We start from the raw sequence: 18,421 nt of genomic DNA on the forward strand, positions 1-18,421 counted from the left end.
GGGCTAATTCTTGATTTCCCTGGATTCCTACTGTAATTGAAGCGTTAAAGGGATTTTCCCATGAGAGACATTTATGACATATCCATAGGATATGTCATAAATGTCAGATAGATGCGGGTCCCACCTCGGGCCTCCCTAAACCCTGTTCTGCCGCTCTGTGTTGCGACAGAAGTAGGTGAATTTCGACCATGAATAAGGAAACCGCGTAGCTCGCTGAGCTATGCTGTCTCCGTAAGTCCAATAGAACTGAATGGTAGTTTCACAAACGGCGTAGCTCGCATGCTACGCTGCTTCCGTAACTGCCATTCACTACTATGGAAGTTACGAAAACAGTGTAGCTCAGCGAGCTACACTGTTTTTGTAACTCCTGACCATACAGTCATGAAGTGGCCGAGGAGGCAGAGGGAGCAGAAAAAGTTAGAAAGGGGTTTAGGGGTCCCGTTCTATAGAAATGTGCGGGTCCCAGAGGTGGGACCCGCATCTGACATTTATGACATATCCTGTGGATATCAAGAGAAAAATAATTTTTGAAGCAGCACAAATCCCGAATCTGGTGCGGTGCACGCTGTCAGGCCAGGCAAACCCACTCCGGCATGATGTAAATTACAAAAGAAATAGTAGGACAACAGCACACGTCTCCAAATCTTCAAAGTGGTTTTTATTGTCAAGACAAGCCTGTCGATTGTGGATGTCTTGACAATAAAAACCACTTTGAAGATTTGGAGACGTGTGCTGTTGTCCTACTATTTCTTTTGGAATATCCTGTGGATATGTCATAAATGTCATAAATGTCCCTGATGGGAAAACCCCTTTAATGCCACCCTGGTGGTCTAGTGTAATTAGGGGTTAATTTCAGCATCTATAGTGGTCTAAGGTAGTGGAGGGGTATAAATACTTGTTGTCCTGTGGACCTGAATTTAATTTACTGAAAAATGGTAACAAAGTACCGTTAAAAAAAGATAAAGATGTCATTTAATTTAGGGTACCATAATTACATTGATTATAACTCAAAAATCTTGAGAGATGCCTTTTAAGTTCTTTGGTTATCACAACAAGTTTTATTGGACTGATATTAGACTTTTTACCCTGTTCGTTTTTAAAATTTCATATATAGATTAGAAAATATAATTGTAATGATTTATAAAAAAAAGAAGCACTGAAATATGGATATCCCCAATCAATTAAGTAAATAAATTTATAATTAAACAACATACATTGAACAGTCTACTAAATCCATTATTCTTACAAAAGACGAATGGCAAATAAACATTCAACACATTGGTACAAAAAGGGTCCTAAGGCAGTCTGTGCTGAAATGTACGGTGGGTGGTAGATACCAACATGAAATGCCGAAAGTGAAACAAATTCACATATTGCACAAGGTATGGCTACTATAAAAAAAAAGTGTTAGAATTCTAAAAAAACACACCTCAAAATGCTACATTTCCTTGTGATAAAGACCTTGTTATTTCTGTATGTACAAAATAAGTCTTCAGTTCTCCTTTCCCTTTAACATTAATTTTCCCTCGACATGTGCAAATGTATCCTAGTGTTACCAGGACATTGCTTGTTTCTTCTGTAACCTAAAAGAAGAAAACATTTAAAATTATTAATATTTTCAAATTTGGTAAATTTTTCTAAATCATATTATAGTAATCTAATTAATGCATTTATCATTTGCCTCAAATGTATAATTGCTTTACATCTGGACATATATTGGGCTCTGTTCACACTAGCATCATGGTTTCCATTTTTTAATGCCATGATTTATACGATGGCTTTGTTATGATAAACTTTGTAAAGGGTCCTATGCATCCTGATGATACTTAATGGGGTAGTTATGCCATTCTGTTCGTCAAAATACAACAGAAACTTAAAGAAAAACTAGAACTGTGAACAGAGCCTTAGAGGAGTTGTCCAAGATTAGAAAAATATGTCTGCTTTCTTTAACCCCTTAATGACCAGCCTATTTTAGACCTTAATGACCAAGCCATTTTTTAAGTTTTTCCATCGTCTCATTCAAAGAGCTATAGCCTTTTCATTTTTGCGTCGACATAGCTGTATAAGTTCTTGTTTTTTTGCGGGACAAGTTGTAATTTTTAATAGCACCATTTTGGGGTACATAGAATTTATTGATTAACTTTTATTAACTTTTTTTTGGGGGGAATAGAAAAAAAACAGCAATTTTGCCACACTTTTTTGCGTCCTAAATTTACGCCGTTTACCGTGTGGTATAAATAACACAATAACTTTATTCAGTGGGTTGTTGCGATTGCAACGATACCAAATTTGTATAGTTTTTGTATGTTTTACTACTTTTACACAGTGAAAATGCTTTTTTTCAAAATTATTTGTTTTTGTGTCTCCATATTTGAAGAGCCGTAACGTTTTAATTTTTTCGCCGATGCGGTTGTATGAGGGCTTTGTTTTTGCGGGATGACTTGTAGTTTTTATCGGTACCATTTTGGAGTAGATCACATTTTATCAAATTTTTTTTAAGGCTGGATTCAAAGAAAACAGCAATTTTTGCATGTTTTTTTATTTTTTACGACGTTCAGGTTAAATGATGTAATAAGTTTATAGTTGGGGTCGTTACGGACGCGGTGATACCAAATATGTGTAACTTTTTTACTTTATTTTGTTTGTTAATAATAAAGCAGTTTGTAAGGGGGAAAAGTGGGTTTTTCATTTTTTTTTTCACGACAGGCAGACCTGGGGGCCTTTATTAGGCCCCCGGATGCCATCGGAGACACAGACACTCGGCGATCTTATCGCCGGGTGTCGGTGGGATGAGAGGGAGCTCCCTCCCTCTCTGCAAAACCACTCAGATGCGGTGCACGCTATTCAGCACCGCATCTGAAGCGTTAAACGGGTGAGATCGATACTAATATCGATCTCACATGTTCGAGCAGGGACGCCCCCAGCCCTCAGCTACCTCTGGCAGCTGAGAGCAGGGCGGTTTGACAGCTCCCTGCTCTGTTTACTTATTCCGATGCAGCGACGTAAAAAGTGACCGACGTAGAAACACTATGGGCCGGTCACTAACGGGTTAAATAATAATGGCACACGTACCCAAAGATTGTGTGTGATATTGCAGACACAACCCATCGACAGGTGTGGTGCTGTTTTTGGAAGAAAGCAGTTTTGTTTTTATAATCCCAAACAACCCTTTAAACTTAATTATTAATACTGGATTATGACATGTAGATTCAGGTGATCAAGGCAGGCTACAGTAATAGTTGTGTTGTTGGTAGTGGTTTATGTGGTTTCCTTTTCATTTTATTATTTTTTAAGTTTAAAAAAAAATAAAAAATTATGTCCAGAGGTATTTTACCCTTGCCTTTGCTTAATTTTGGTTAAGGACTACAATTTATCATGAAATCAATTCAATAAAATATAGCAAAATGCTAGCAAAACGCTTGACAAGCTGCAATTCACATCAAAACAATTTGGTCTCCACACATAGACTTAATATACACATTTCGTAACATCTTGCATAATCATTTTTTTATCCCAAGATATGAGGATATAAGATGAAAGGTAAGGAAATTAAAGTAAATTAAGTGAAAATGGCGGCGATTTGTGATGCAAAGACAGATTTGATTTTCTGAATGTTTTAGAGGTCAAAATTTATTAAGAGGCATGTACCTTTATTAAATTGCGCATATCACTCCAACCTCCTACTCAATTTTGACTGACATATAAGGCCATGTTCAGACGTGACGGAATTTTTCCGCTGCAAATGTTGGTGCAGATTTGGAGCAATTACGAAACGAATCTGCAGCAACATTTGCATATTTGACAGGTAATTCAGACGTTGCAGATATCACAGCGGACTTGCCACAGATTTCAGTTTTTGCATTGCAAAGGCTGAAATCCGCAGTGAAATTCCTCTTCTTCTCCGTAATAGAATGAGCATGCTGCGGAGGGGAAATTCTGCACCGCAGCCTGATTTCCGCACAGTTATTTTCTGCAACGTCTGAACTAACTTTTCTAAAAATGTATAGAAAGAAATGAAAAAAAAAAAAATGGCTTCTGCAGAATTCCACTGCGGACTGTCCACAGCGGAATTCAACAGCAATTCAGCCACGTCTGAATGTGCCATTATACACCAGTTTTAGTAAATGTAGGCTGATGCTTCCAACAAGAGGTCAAAGACCACCAAACGTTTATATAATTTTTTATTTTTTTTTAATTCTCTTGTGCATTTCTGTCGCGTTTTTAAATTGCAGCAAGTCATTTTTCAATAGAAGTCAATGGTGACATTTGTGCTATGGACAGACTGCTGCTATTATATTACAATGTGTTTTTTGTGCAGTTAACTGCATCTTCATAATGTCCGACTGCGCTGCCAATGTTGTTGCTGAACTGCTTGCATTTTTGCTAACAGTTCTGCAATGCATTGTAATGAACTACTGTATATAAAGGAAGCACCTAACAAACTTCAACACGGGTGATAACTATGTCCATCAATTATTTCCTTTAAAAACGCAGCAGAACTGCAGCATTACAGAGACTAAAAACGCATGCAGTTGACCGCATGCGGTTTTCAAATGCAACAAAACCGCATCAAAACCGCGTCAACGACGCACCGTGTGGCCTTATCCTGACAGGGTTAACCATAGAATCCCCAGCTGCAGGGGAAAATAGTCCTTTATGGTGACATTAGTTTGTGTCTACCAAGATCCAGCAGCTGTTTTATGAAGAGTACACTAGCGGATAACTTGGTTGCCAGGTTTAATATTCTATACACACTGGGAGACTTGTATCAAAATTAGTGCAAAGAAATAAGGAGTAACTGCCCAATTAGAATCCACCTTTCATTTTTTAGAAGCATGCGTTTAAAGCCCTGTACCATGCACCATAATGATTGTAAAGTCTGATTTAACTTCCAAAATATTGCCCCTATGGCAAACTCAATGCATAATGCAAGGCGTTTCAAACTTCTCTCAGATGGGTATCAACCCATGTTAAGAAGGTTGTCACTAGAACATTAGGATACCACCAGAGGTGAGCCATTTAGATAGTAAATTACATAAGTGACAAATATATATATATTTTTTTATGTGAGGTTTTATAGCTGTTGCCTGATTTTCCCATTGTTATGTATTAGAACAATCAATATACATAGTCGAGTCACATTATTATGACCACCAGCTAAAATCCAGAGTAACCACCGTGTTAACAGCTAGACAGGGCTGGGAGTGACTCAATAAGGTGCTGGTAGGTTGTCTCAGGTATCTGGAGCCATTCTGACTGCAGTGCATGCCACATTTGCTGGAGGGTGTGTTGGGGAGGATCCATAACGCGAGCAAGATGATCAAGATAGTCCCACAGATGCTCAATTGGTTCAAGTTTGGCAAATTAGGGGGCCAGGGAAGCACTTGGAAGTCTTGGTCATGCTCTTCCAACCACTGTCGGATATTTCTAGCCATGTGACATGTTGCATTGTCTTGCTGGAAGATTCCATCTGCCCCAGGGAAGAGAAACAGCATGTATGGTGGATGTTATCTGCAACGATGGATTCATACACAAATCGGTTCAGAGTACCTTCCACATGGATGAGTGGGCCCAGAGAATGGCAAAATTCCCCAGACCATAACGCGGCTGCCAACAGCTTGTGTTCTTCCAGCCATGGTTGCAGGGTGCTTGTTCTTTGATGTTTCTCACCTAAAACGCCAACATCCATCCATTTGATGAAGCAGAAAACGTGACTCATTGGAAAAGGCAACCCTTTGCCAATCATCAGTGGTCCAATTCCGATACTGCCCTGCAAATTTAAGCCTTTTTTTCCTATGCAACTTTGTTAGCATAGGAGCAGTGACTATCCGTCTGCTTCAGAGCCCCATACGCAGTAGGGTTTGCTGGCTGAACTGTTTTAGACACACTTTTGGTAGCCCCCTGGTCGATTTTCACGGTGAGCTGCTTTACTGTAGCGTGTCTTTCAGCCCTCACGCACCTTTGTAGCCGATGTTCACCTCTCACATCAATGGCACGTGGTGCTCCGCAGTTTCCACATCGGTTATGCCCAATGGTGCCATTTGTTCACTCATGCTTTAGAAAGGGGGCAGACTCCCGAAACGTCGCACAGGTGCTGCCAGACGCTGATCCTCCACACGTGTTGTCTCTGCTATCGGTACCAATCTAATAGAAAAAGGAAGCTGCAAACCTAACCAGAATATTTCCAGGACTCTAGCCTTTGATGGGTAATACAAACTATTTATATTTGCCAATTTTTGCACATGTTTTGTCAATTTTTTTACATTGAAAACACAATACAATTTTATATGATTGAAACGATTGCATTGATCAGTGCTCCTTTACTCTATATGCCATTTGTCCACTCACAATATGCTTTCATCAAAGCAGCACGGGAACAGTTCACAAACTGCACTGTTTGGGAAATACTGCCACCCTTGGCCCGTAAGCCAATAATCATCCCTTTTTGCAACTGTGATAAATCGCCCCTTTTACCCATGGCAACAATGAGTGATATGTGTTCAGACAGCCTATCGCACACCTTATATACCCGCCAAGCCAGCACACGACACATCACTTCCTTCATGGGCTACGGGCTGTCGACGTCCAAAGTAGAAGGTGGTCATAATAAAGTGACTTGACTGTGTATATTCTGATATAAAATAATTGGAAACTATTACCTGTGTTTTCCCTAAAACTCCCGTACTCTCCATTCGACTGGCAACATTTACAGTATTACCCCAAATGTCATATTGTGGTTTTTGAGCTCCGATAACTCCTGCAATTACTGGTCCATGATTGATTCCTGTAAAACATATGATTTGTTTTTAATATCAGGGTTAAAAAAAAATATTATTTACACACAAATAAAGGAAAATATGAAACATTAGTATTTCCTCATGATGGAACAGTTTTGTTTCTGTTTTTTATTTTTTAAATGCATTGGAAAATAAATGGATTCCCACATGCAAAATTTTCCACCCAGATATTTTTTTCAAAAACTTATTTTGTTTTGTCTAAAGAGTTATTTCATTATTTCATTTGTTCTTGTATGTAAGGTCTTTTTTTTTTTCAAAATCTTTTTTTGTACTCACTTTTCTTTTAGTATCAAAATATAAATGTATAGTACGGTAGGTGGTTTAAGCACACTTGGGAACCAGACATGTAGTTTAAATGTTCTGTCTGTAAAATATTAGACTTGGTCATTTATGTATTGTGGAAAATGATCCAATATCACATATCTGTGAGTGGCAAAAGTTGCTTTCAGTATCTGGTGAGACCACATTGAGCAGCAAAAACTGCATCTAAACATTTCCGGTAATTGTTGATTAGTCCTGGACGTCGACTTGCAGGAATTTTAACCTATTCCTCTGTACAAAACAGCTTCAACTCTGTTATGTTGGTGGGTTTCCTCCCATGAACTGCACGCTTTAGGTCCTTCCACAACATTTCTGTTGGATTAAGTTCAGGACCTTGACTTGGCCATTCCAAAACGTTAACTTTATTCTTCTTTAACGATTCATTGGTAGAACGACTTGTGTGCTTAGGGTCGTTGTCTTGCTGCATGACCCATGTTCTCTTGAGATTCAGCTCACGGACAGATGTCCTGACATTTTTCTTTAGAATTTGCTAGTATAATTCAGAATACACAGTTCCATTAATGATGGCAAGCAGTCCCCGCCCAAATGCAGAAAAACAGGCCCAAACCATGAAATGACCACCACCGTGTTTCATAGATGGTATGAGGTTTTTATGCTGAAATGCAGTGTTTTCCTTTCTCCAAACATAACGCTTCTCATTTAAACCAAAAGGCTCTATTTTGGTTTTATCTGTTTTATCTGTTTTATCTGTTCATAAAACATTGTTCCAATGGTCTTCTGGCTTGTCAAGGTGATCTTTAGCAAACTGCAGACAGGCAGTAATGTTCATTTTGGAGAACAGCGGTGTCATGATCTGTAGGTATATGGACCCACTAGGCCGCACCGCCGTAGTAGCAGCTGGCCAAACAACAGTCTATAATGTCTATGCAAAGTCCTTAGTACAAGAGTACCTGTAAGAGTCCAGACAGTAGCAGAGGCTTTGGCACGGATTGAACTTGATGTGGCAGATGACGCCAGACGTGGTGGATGATACCAGACGTGGTATATACAGCAGGCGTGGCAGATAACAGCAGACGTGGTGTAAATACAGCAGGAGTGGCAGATGACACAACATGACTCCAACACTGTATAAGACACAGGAACAAACACAGCACGGGATACAGGAAGCAGGATACGGGAACACTGGGAACAGGATAACGCTAAGGAACCATTTGCTAAGACTAACATGGGAATACACAACAACGCTCAGACAAGGAGTGAAAGGGCAGAGCCCATTTTATAGTCCAGGGTGATCTGGGGATAATTGCTAATAGTTTGCATGTGCGGGTGCTGCCCTTTAAGGCCAGGAACGAGTGCACGCACCCTAGAGGATACTTCAGAGCAGAGCGGCCATGTGCTGGGAAGGAGATGCCAGCAAGAAGACAGAGGTCTGCAGTCGCAGCCATCAAGGGGTAAGTGAAGGCAGCGGTCCGCGACCATGGCGTTACAAGCAGTTTTCTCCGTGCAATCCTGCCATGCACACCATTGTTGTTCAGTGTCCTCCTGATGGTTGACTCGTGAATATTAACATTAGCTAATGTGAGAAAGGCCTTTAGTTGCTTAGAGGTTACCTTGGGTTCCTTTGTGACCTCGCGGACTATTATACGCCTCGTTCTTGGCGAGATCTTTGTTGGTCGACCACTCCTAGGGAGGCTTATAGTTATCTTGAATTTCCTCCATTTATACACTGTCTGACTGTGGATTGGAGGAGTCCAAACTTTTTAGAGATGGTTTTACAACCTTTTCCAGTCTGATGAGCATTAACAACTCTTCATCTGAAGTGTTCAGAAATCTCCTTTGTTCATGTCATGATACACACATGTGTTGTGAAGATCAGACTGAAGATCCCTGTTCTTTAAATAATGCAGGTCACCCACTCAAACCCATTTATCATCCTATTGATTGAAAACACCTGACTAATTTCACCTTCAAATAATCTGCTAATCCTAAAGTTTCACATACTTTTGCCACTCATGTGACATTGGATAATTTTCCTCAAATAAATGATCACGTCTAATATTTTTGACTCATTTATCTGATTTGGTTAGCTTTTTCTACTTTAAATTTAAATTTATGCAGAAATATAAAAAATTTGGAAGGGTTCACAAATTTTCAAGCACCACTGTATTTCTTACTTCAGAATTGGAGGAAGTGAGATGCACTGCTCATTGGAAGCACCACCTGCAGGGGTGGGATCCGGCTTCACCCAAACCGGTTGTTAAAATTACAGCCAGTTCGGAACAACGGGGTGTATCAGGAACCCGAAACTGGACCCCTGCACTCAATTGTAGCCCCGTCCTTAGGATTGATTTGTCTAGCGCTGCCTGGCGAGGTACAGGAGGCCTCACCATTCGATGCTTTAGCAAAGATGCAGTCGTTGCGATGATGTCATCGCGCCACTACGTCGTTCCGCCGGAGGCCTCGTGTCGCTGGAGGACGGCACATAAACGGGGACACGTGAGCATGTAATGTTTTATTTTTTATTTTTTCAGTGCACATTGTTGGGGGCCCAACCCTGACCATCTGTAACACCTAGTTACCTTACTAATTACACCTGAGAGCCTTGTATGTTCAGTCGTGTACCAGCAACCATTTTCCCCGCAGGCTGCAATTAGTTTTGGAATGAATCCTGTGCTGGTAATCACTCCTCATTGCAGCTCCCTACAAAAGGTGTGCTCCAGTTCCAGCAGGTTCTCCCTCAATTTATGTGCCAGCAATGTGTGGTGCCTGACTTAATATACCTCAACACCTGCCATTCTTAAAGGCATAATTTGACCTGATGCCAACATACATGATATGCCACCTTATAGACCTCCCTGACTTCTATGTTAACTGCCTCTACAATCTTTCCACTCTCCTTGGTCACAAGTCATAACCTTTTGCGACCCCAGATGTGTGTGGCATCATCTACAGAGGGCACTGTGACAGCATCTACAGAGGGCACTGTGGCAGCATCTACAGAGGGCACTGTGGCACCATCTACTGAGGGCACTGTGGCAGCATCTACAGAGGGCACTGTGGCAGCATCTACAGAGGGCACTGTGGCAGCATCTACAGAGGCCACGGTGGCATTATCTACAGAGGGAACAGTGGCATTATCTACAGAGGGCACTGTGGAATTATCTACAGAGGGCACTGTGACATTATCTACAGAGGGCACTGTGGCAGTATACAGAGGGCACTATAGGAAAGGAGTTCAGAGATATCAAATATTGAAAAAATAGAAAATCTTTATTAATGATCAAACATGAGAATCTAAAACAAGTCAATTACTGGATCAAAATGGATGTACACTTAGTGAAAATTATGTACAAACAGTATATGGCATGAGAAGTCACTTATTTATTATACCCCAAATCAGGGATATATCCATATATGCAGTGATAATAAAAAGGAAAAAGGGAATGGGAGGAAACCTCCAGCTCACCAGTCAAATGCTCCTGTGTTGGTATTCGCCCGGATCAACCGCGACGGCACACGGCAGACAAATGCAGAAAAAACGGAGAGGATCCAGCGAAGTGTGGTATGAATTGGAAAAACTCAATTTCCACTTTATTAGAAAACAAGCTGACAAAGCTTTGTACAAAACACCAGGAGGAAAACAAGGTGGTGATATGTGGCAATAAAATAGCCTACGCGTTTCAAGCACTAGCTGTGCTATTAGTCATGGCTAGGTCAAGTGAGCTTCTGCAAGCCAACAGAGTGAATATATACTACGAGAGTAGGAGGCTGTACCTGAGGCGTGACGACACTCTCAGGTGTAGTAATTACACATAAGGAAGTCAATCTTCCGTAACCGATAAGTTAAAAAGTATCTATATACTAGATGCATATTAAGACAATATAATCCTATATATAATGGAGAGAGAGCCCGGGAAAAACAGAAATCTAGCTGGAATAAATTGTGTGAGAACGTATTCTCACAATAGAAAAAACAAAATCGTTGGTCGGGGATCGCGTAACTGAGGCTTGCAGAGCGTCACCTGACAAATGTCAAAACATGGAAAAAAATGTGGAGGAAGGAAACCACGGAGAAAAAAGCATACATACTAAATGAGGAAAAACAAACAACTGAATGAAAACATATGTGAACACTTGGGAAAGAAACATACAAATGTGTAATGAAATTGCATCACTGGTGAGACTCATGAACAGCAGCTCCGGAAAATGCCTTATACTTAATATGACATATATATGATACATGTAATACATTATTAATATAGATGGTATATTAAAAGAGATGGAAAATAATAATGATAATGATGATAATGTGTGGCAAAAAATTCATAATGATACAGCCATACTAATGAAAAATAAAGCAGCCGGAGACGATCTTTTTGTAATACATGAAATAATGAAAAAATAATTTATGCATGATAAATAAAAAAATGAAAAAATATATGTGTGAGCTCAGATGATTTATATGAACGAATTTCATTTATAGTAAAAAAAGGGAACTAAATCTGGGAAATCTTACATATAAAAAGTGAAGGACATAAGAACGGGAAATCTTGGTGAAGAATCTTGGTGAAGAATTCCCCCTCCATTGCCAACTTGGTCATGGCATGGTGGGAGGAAACTATTCTCTTTTCTGCCTCCAACCCTTTTTTTCATTATATACACTGGTATGGCAGATATATAGATGACCTCCTGATTATTTGGGAGGGTTCTGTATCTGCCATACCCGAGTTTTTGGAATTCCTTAACTCTAATGCATTGAATTTGAAATTCACACATACTCATCATTCTACCACCATCCATTTTTTGGATTTGACACTCACAGGGTTTGCAGGCAAGAGCATACAAACGGAGATCTTTCATAAACCCATTTCAGGCAATACAATTCTCCATGCCACCAGCAGTCACCCTAGACACACTATCTCGTCAATACCTGTAGGAGAAATAACCAGGGCAAAAAGAAATTGCACTAACAAACAGGGTTTTTTAGTGGAACAACAAAAAATATGTAACAAATGAACTAATAGAGGTTACAAGAAATGGACATTAAACCGGGCTCAAGCAATAGTAAATCAGAAGGACAGACAGGATTTACTTTCTCTTGAAAGGGCAAAAACAAACAGAGATATATCTGCAACGAATAACATATTGAAACCAACACTTGTACTACAATACAGCAACCAGTTTTCCGAGATTCGTAACATGGTACACCGATATATCCCCATATTATTTGAAGATGCCAAACTTGAATCCATCTTAACAAATGGTTTCCGTGTAGTCTCCCGTCGGGCACCCACTTTGGGTAACATCCTTTCCCCCTCATGCCTACCATCAAACACGAAGCCCCCGACATGGTTGCACTACACAGGTTACTACAAATGTGGGTCTCACCCCTGCAAGGTCTGTACGGTCAGTAAAACCACCAAAACCTTTTCTGACTCTAATGATACTACTAATTTTCCAATCAAGACCCATATTAATTGCAATAGTGACCACGTGGTCTATATAGTGGAATGCTCACAGTGTAATTTAAAATATGTGGGGTGTACTACAAGGAAGTTAAAGGTCAGAATTCTAGAACATCTAAGCTATATTAGAAATCCGGCAATTGTCAACATCTCAAACGCCAGTAAACACTTCATCACTTGTCATAATAGAAATATCAACTCTCTTAAAATATATGGCATAGAAAAAATGATTAAAACCACCAGGGGGGGCGATCTTAAACATAGATTACTGACACGGGAAGCTTTTTGGATTTATCATCTTAATACCAGATTTCCACGTGGTCTCAACCTCCGTAAGGAACTAATGTTTCATTACTGACATCTTTATATTAGTTCCCTCTCTGTCAGATCAGTACCTTCTATTTATTCATCTTCTCCCCCCTGTTATATATGGTCTATATCACACAATGAATTCCAACATACATTAGTATTGTGGCTCTCTTCTCCTTGTAGGTTTGGTTCCTGTTCGATTTGCGGGTTCCCATCCAGGTATGCCCTTTTTGTACTTTACTTGGGGTCATCTATTATTTTGTTTCTAGTGATACACTGATTTAATAGTCAGTCCCTTTGACATTTATTTATAATATTCAAGTCCGACAGGCACCTTCAGCAGCAGCATGGGGTTTGCTTTACTATAGCACACTTCACTTACCAGTTTGCATTTACTAACGCGGCATGTTTTCGGCTATACTGGCTCAGTGTTCCGTTACACTGGGCCAGTACTGATATTCCAGGTTCTCTCCGAGATAGACTCCCTTATGTCAACACTAATGCTACACTTATACGACCTTTACACTCCCGCCTGTTCTTAAGGTATTGTTATACTCATGTCAGTTTTTGAGTATTATTTCATTATACTCCTTCTGGGTTTTATGCGACTGCTATACTTCTGTTAGCTTTCATGCATCTATTCATTATATAAGTGTTTTATCAAACACACTATTATATTCATTAATGGATATTTACATGTTTATTACAATTTACACCTATTTATATTTGGTTGACCCAAGCATAGGATTGTATGATACTAATTAATCTATTTGTCATTTATATTCTCAGTCCGTCAATTCTTCACCAAGATTTCCCGTTCTTATGTCCTTCACTTTTTATATGTAAGATTTCCCATATCGGGATTTAGTTCCCTTTTTTTACTATAAATGAAATTCGTTCATATAAATCATCTGAGCTCACACATATATTTTTTCATTTTTTTATTTATCATGCATAAATTATTTTTTAATTATTTAATGTATTACAAAAAGATCGTCTCCGGCTGCTTTATTTTTCATTAGTATGGCTGTATCATTATGAATTTTTTGCCACACATTATCATCATTATCATCATTATTTTCCATCTCTTTTAATATACCATCTATATTAATAATGTATTACATGTATCATATATATGTCATATTAAGTATAAGGCATTTTCCGGAGCTGCTGTTCATGAGTCTCACCAGTGATGCAATTTCATTACACATTTGTATGTTTCTTTCCCAAGTGTTCACATATGTTTTCATTCAGTTGTTTGTTTTTCCTCATTTAGTATGTATGCTTTTTTCTCCGTGGTTTCCTTCCTCCACATTTTTTTCCATGTTTTGACATTTGTCAGGTGACGCTCTGCAAGCCTCAGTTACGCGATCCCCGACCAACGATTTTGTTTTTTCTATTGTGAGAATACGTTCTCACACAATTTATTCCAGCTAGATTTCTGTTTTTCCCGGGCTCTCTCTCCATTATATATAGGATTATATTGTCTTAATATGCATCTAGTATATAGATACTTTTTAACTTATCGGTTACGGAAGATTGACTTCCTTATGTGTAATTACTACACCTGAGAGTGTCGTCACGCCTCAGGTACAGCCTCCTACTCTCGTAGTATATATTCACTCGGTTGGCTTGCAGAAGCTCACTTGACCTAGCCATGACTAAGAGCACAGCTAGTGCTTGAAACACGTAGGCTATTTTATTGCCACATATCACCACCTTGTTTTCCTCCTGGTGTTTTGTACAAAGCTTTGTCAGCTTGTTTTCTAATAAAGTGGAAATTGAGTTTTTCCAATTCATACCACACCGCTGGATCCTCTCCGTTTTTTCTGCATATATCCATATAGGTAGGTATATGTCAGGACAGAAGGAAGAAAAAGGAGATGTAGGAATCTAAAGGACATTCTCATTAAAAGTCACTACGTCCCAAAGCAAATATGTCCCTTTTCAACTAGAGGCCCCACTCAGGGTTGTTATCCCTGTGGTGACTGCGTGGCCTGCGCAAATATAGTCCGAATTAACAGGAGGTGAACGAACCTTCAAGTTCCTGGAATACATATCATGCAGCACTACGTTTGTGGTTTATTATGCCACCTGTAGCTGTTCCAAGATCTATGTGGGCCTAACAAGTAGACAATTAAGAATCCGAGTCCGGGAACACGTTAGGGACATAGTGGCTGCAAAAGGAATCGAGGATCTAACACTTTTAAAAACCATTCCTAAACATTTTAAATTATGTCACGGGGGAGATCCCAAAAGCTTTAAGGTTAGGGGAATTGATAGGGTGCATTGTGGCGTCAGAGGTGGAGATGCGAAGACATTGTTAGCCCAAAAAGAATGTAGATGGATCACGACTCTGGGCACCATGACCCCTCTGGGTCTAAACGAGTCTTTTGAGTCTTTATCTCTGATAGATGTAGTGGGTGGTCGAGACTTCTCTGTTCCCACCCTGATATTTATATGTCCTGTGAGACTCTTTGTCTAATTATACAGAGGGCACTGTGGCAGTATCTACAGAGGGCACTGTGTCATTATCTACAGAGGGCACTGTGTCATTATCTACAGAGGGCACTGTGGCAGTATCTACAGAGGGCACTGTGGCAGTATCTACAGAGGGCACTGTGGTAGTATCTACAGAGGGCACTGTGGCAGTATCTACAGAGGTCACTGTGGCAGTATCTACAGAGGGCACTGTGGCAGTATCTATAGAGGGCTCTGTGGCAGCATCTACAGAGGGCACTGTGGCAGCAGCTACAGAGGTAAACTATGGCATTATCTATAGAGGGCTCTGTGGCATGATCTAAAAAGGGGCTGCCTAATTTTGTCATTTGTTTGTCTGCCAAACGCTGCCAACTGAGCTGCCGGACTGAATTTAGCGACACTTAAACTGTAAAATTGGATTGTTGAAATAAGCATGTGGAGAAATCTCGCAAATTTCCAGTAAGTTTAAACCTAGCGCTATTATTATAGTAATGTAGTAATGTAGTATTGTTATAGTAGTTCTAATAACGAATTAATTAACAATAATTTAGTAATGTATCAAATTTGAAAGTAATGCGGCCTGTCAACTTCACATTTTTTCTATATGTGGCCCACTTCCCCAGCCGAGTTTGAGCCCCTGATATAAACTAACCAATGACAGCTTATAGCTGTCACTGCTTAGTTAACCGTCACGGAGGACATTGCAGCTCCAGCGCTGGACCCAGGAAAGCTAAGTGTAATAATTGTTTTGCTTTTTTATGTGTAACTAATGGGTCTTTTGTGTTTTTTTTTATACAGGTACGGTTGTTGGACTACTTCGGATTCGAGGACTACTTCAAATACAGCATTTGTTTTTTTACATTTTCAATAAAATGGTTAACGAGGGTTGTGTGAGATTTTTTAACTCAATAAAATATTTTTTTACTGTCTTAGCAACGGACGCTGTTGGATTGACAGCGTTCAATACTGAGACGGGGCTTAGTGTTAGCCGGTGAAAAGGCTAACACTAAGCCCCCTATTATTACCCCGGTACCCACCACCAACAGGGGTATTGGGATGAGTCGGGTACGATCCAGTATCCAACCATCTGAATCGATGGTAGGGTGCTGGTGCGGCCACAGTCTGGCATTATTAGGCTGGGAAAGCCCAAAAACCATGGCCTTTCCCACCCTGGTAATTCTAGCCTGGTGCTGCTATGTTGTATCTGGCTGGTAATGAAAAACGAGGGGGAACCCTCGTAGTCTTTTTTATCTTTATAAATAAACAATTAGAAAAAAATTATGTGGGGGTCTCCCCATTTTTCATAATTAGCCAGATACAACACAGCAGCAGCAGGCTAGCGTTACCAGGGTGGGAAGGGCCACGGGCTTTCCCAGCCTAAAAATACCCTGCTTTTCCTGCTACCCATGGTGGCGGTGGGTACCGGGGTAATAATGGGGGGGTTAGTGTTAGCCTTTTCACCGGCTAACACTAAGTCCCGCCTTAGTAATGGACGCTGTCAGACAGCGGCCCTTACTAAGGCAGTAGTAATGAAGTTAAAAAAATCCACAGACATAGCAAAAATATTTTATTGAAATAAAAAAACAACCCTTGTTAACCATTTTATTGAGAATAAATGATACGTCGTCATCAAAGTAGTCCTCGAATTTGAAGTAGTCCAGCAACCATACCAAAAAACCAAAACACAAAAAAAATATTTATTAACACATATAAAAATCAAATCCATTATTAAACGTACCTTTCCTGGGTCCAGCTCTGGAACCGTAATGTCCGTGAGCTACTCTGTTTTCGTAACTTCGAGAGTTATAGGGGCGCCAGCACTAAAATTGCCTAGGGCAGTATCAACTCTAAAGACTTCCCTGGTGGTTGTTGTTATTATTGTAGTAATTTAATTTAACATGGAGTGCTTCTTTAACCCCTTAACCCCTTTAGGACACAGCCTGTTTTGGCCTTCAGGACACAGCCTATTTTTTCAAATCTGACATGTGTCACTTTATGTGGTAATAACTCCGGAATGCTTTTACCTATCCAAGCGATTCTGAGATTGTTTTCTCGTGACATATTGTACTTTATGTTAGTGAAAAAATTTGGTCTATAAATTCAATATTTATTTGTGAAAAACTTCAAATTTTAGCAAAAATGTGCAAAAATTAGCATTTTTCTAAATTTAAATGTATTTGCTTGTGAAACACATAGTAATACCACACAAAATAGTTACTAGTTACCATTTCCTATATGTCTACTTTATGTTTGCATCATTTTTTTTCACGTACTTTTATTTTTCTAGGACGTTACGAGGCTTAGAAATTTAGCAGCAATTTCTCATATTTTCAATAAAATTTCAAAAGGCTATTTTTTCAGGGACCAGTTCAGTTCTGAAGTGGCTTTGAGGGCCTTATATATTAGAAAGTCCCCATAAATCACCCCATTTTGAAAACTGTACCCCTCAAGGTATTCAAAACCACATTCAGAAAATATTTTAACCCTTTAGGCGTTTCACAGGAATTAAGGCAAAGTAGAGGTGAAATTTGCAAATTTCATTTTTTTTGCCGAAATTCATTTGTAATAAAAAAAAATCTGTAACACAGAAGGTTTTACCAGGGAAACGCAACTCAATATTTATTGCCCAGATTCTGCAGATTTTAGAAATATCCAACATGTGGCCCTAGTGCGCTAATGGACTGAAACACAGGCCTCAGAAGCAAAGGAGCAGCTAGTGGATTTCGGGGCCTCCTTTTTTTAGGAATATATTTTAGGCACCATGTCAGGTTTGAGGAGGTCTTGTGGTACCTAAACAGCCGAAACCCCCCCCAAAGTGACCCCATTTTGGAAACTACACCCCTCAAGGCATTTTTCTAGGGGTATAGTTAGCATTTTGACCCCACAGTTTTTTTGCAGAATTTAGTGGAATTAGTCTGTGAAGATGAAAATCACCTATTTTCTGTGGAAACATAGAATTTTTTCATTTTTACAAGGAATAAAGGAGAAAAAGCCGCCCAACATTTGTAAAGCAATTTCTCCCGATTACGGCAATACCCCATATGTGGTCGTAAACTGATGTTTGGACCCACAGCAGGGCTCAGAAGG

General features: G+C 39.6%; 1 protein-coding gene across 1 annotated transcript in view; it reads right to left on the reverse strand.

Annotated features, from left to right (window-relative positions):
* Positions 1-743: 743 nt before the first annotated feature.
* The window catches only part of ADCY2 (adenylate cyclase 2), an 831,331-nt gene continuing 813,653 nt past the window's right edge, over positions 744-18,421 (reverse strand). Inside the window, exons 24-25 of the mRNA XM_075826916.1 lie at positions 6,660-6,784; positions 744-1,583 (exon numbers count right to left, since the gene is read on the reverse strand). Coding sequence (XP_075683031.1) covers positions 1,431-1,583; positions 6,660-6,784 — 278 coding nt within the window. The 3' untranslated portion in view covers positions 744-1,430. The remainder of the gene's footprint in view (positions 1,584-6,659; positions 6,785-18,421) is intronic.

This window comes from Rhinoderma darwinii, chromosome 5, assembly GCF_050947455.1.
Source record: "Rhinoderma darwinii isolate aRhiDar2 chromosome 5, aRhiDar2.hap1, whole genome shotgun sequence".
Lineage (NCBI taxonomy): Eukaryota > Metazoa > Chordata > Amphibia > Anura > Rhinodermatidae > Rhinoderma > Rhinoderma darwinii.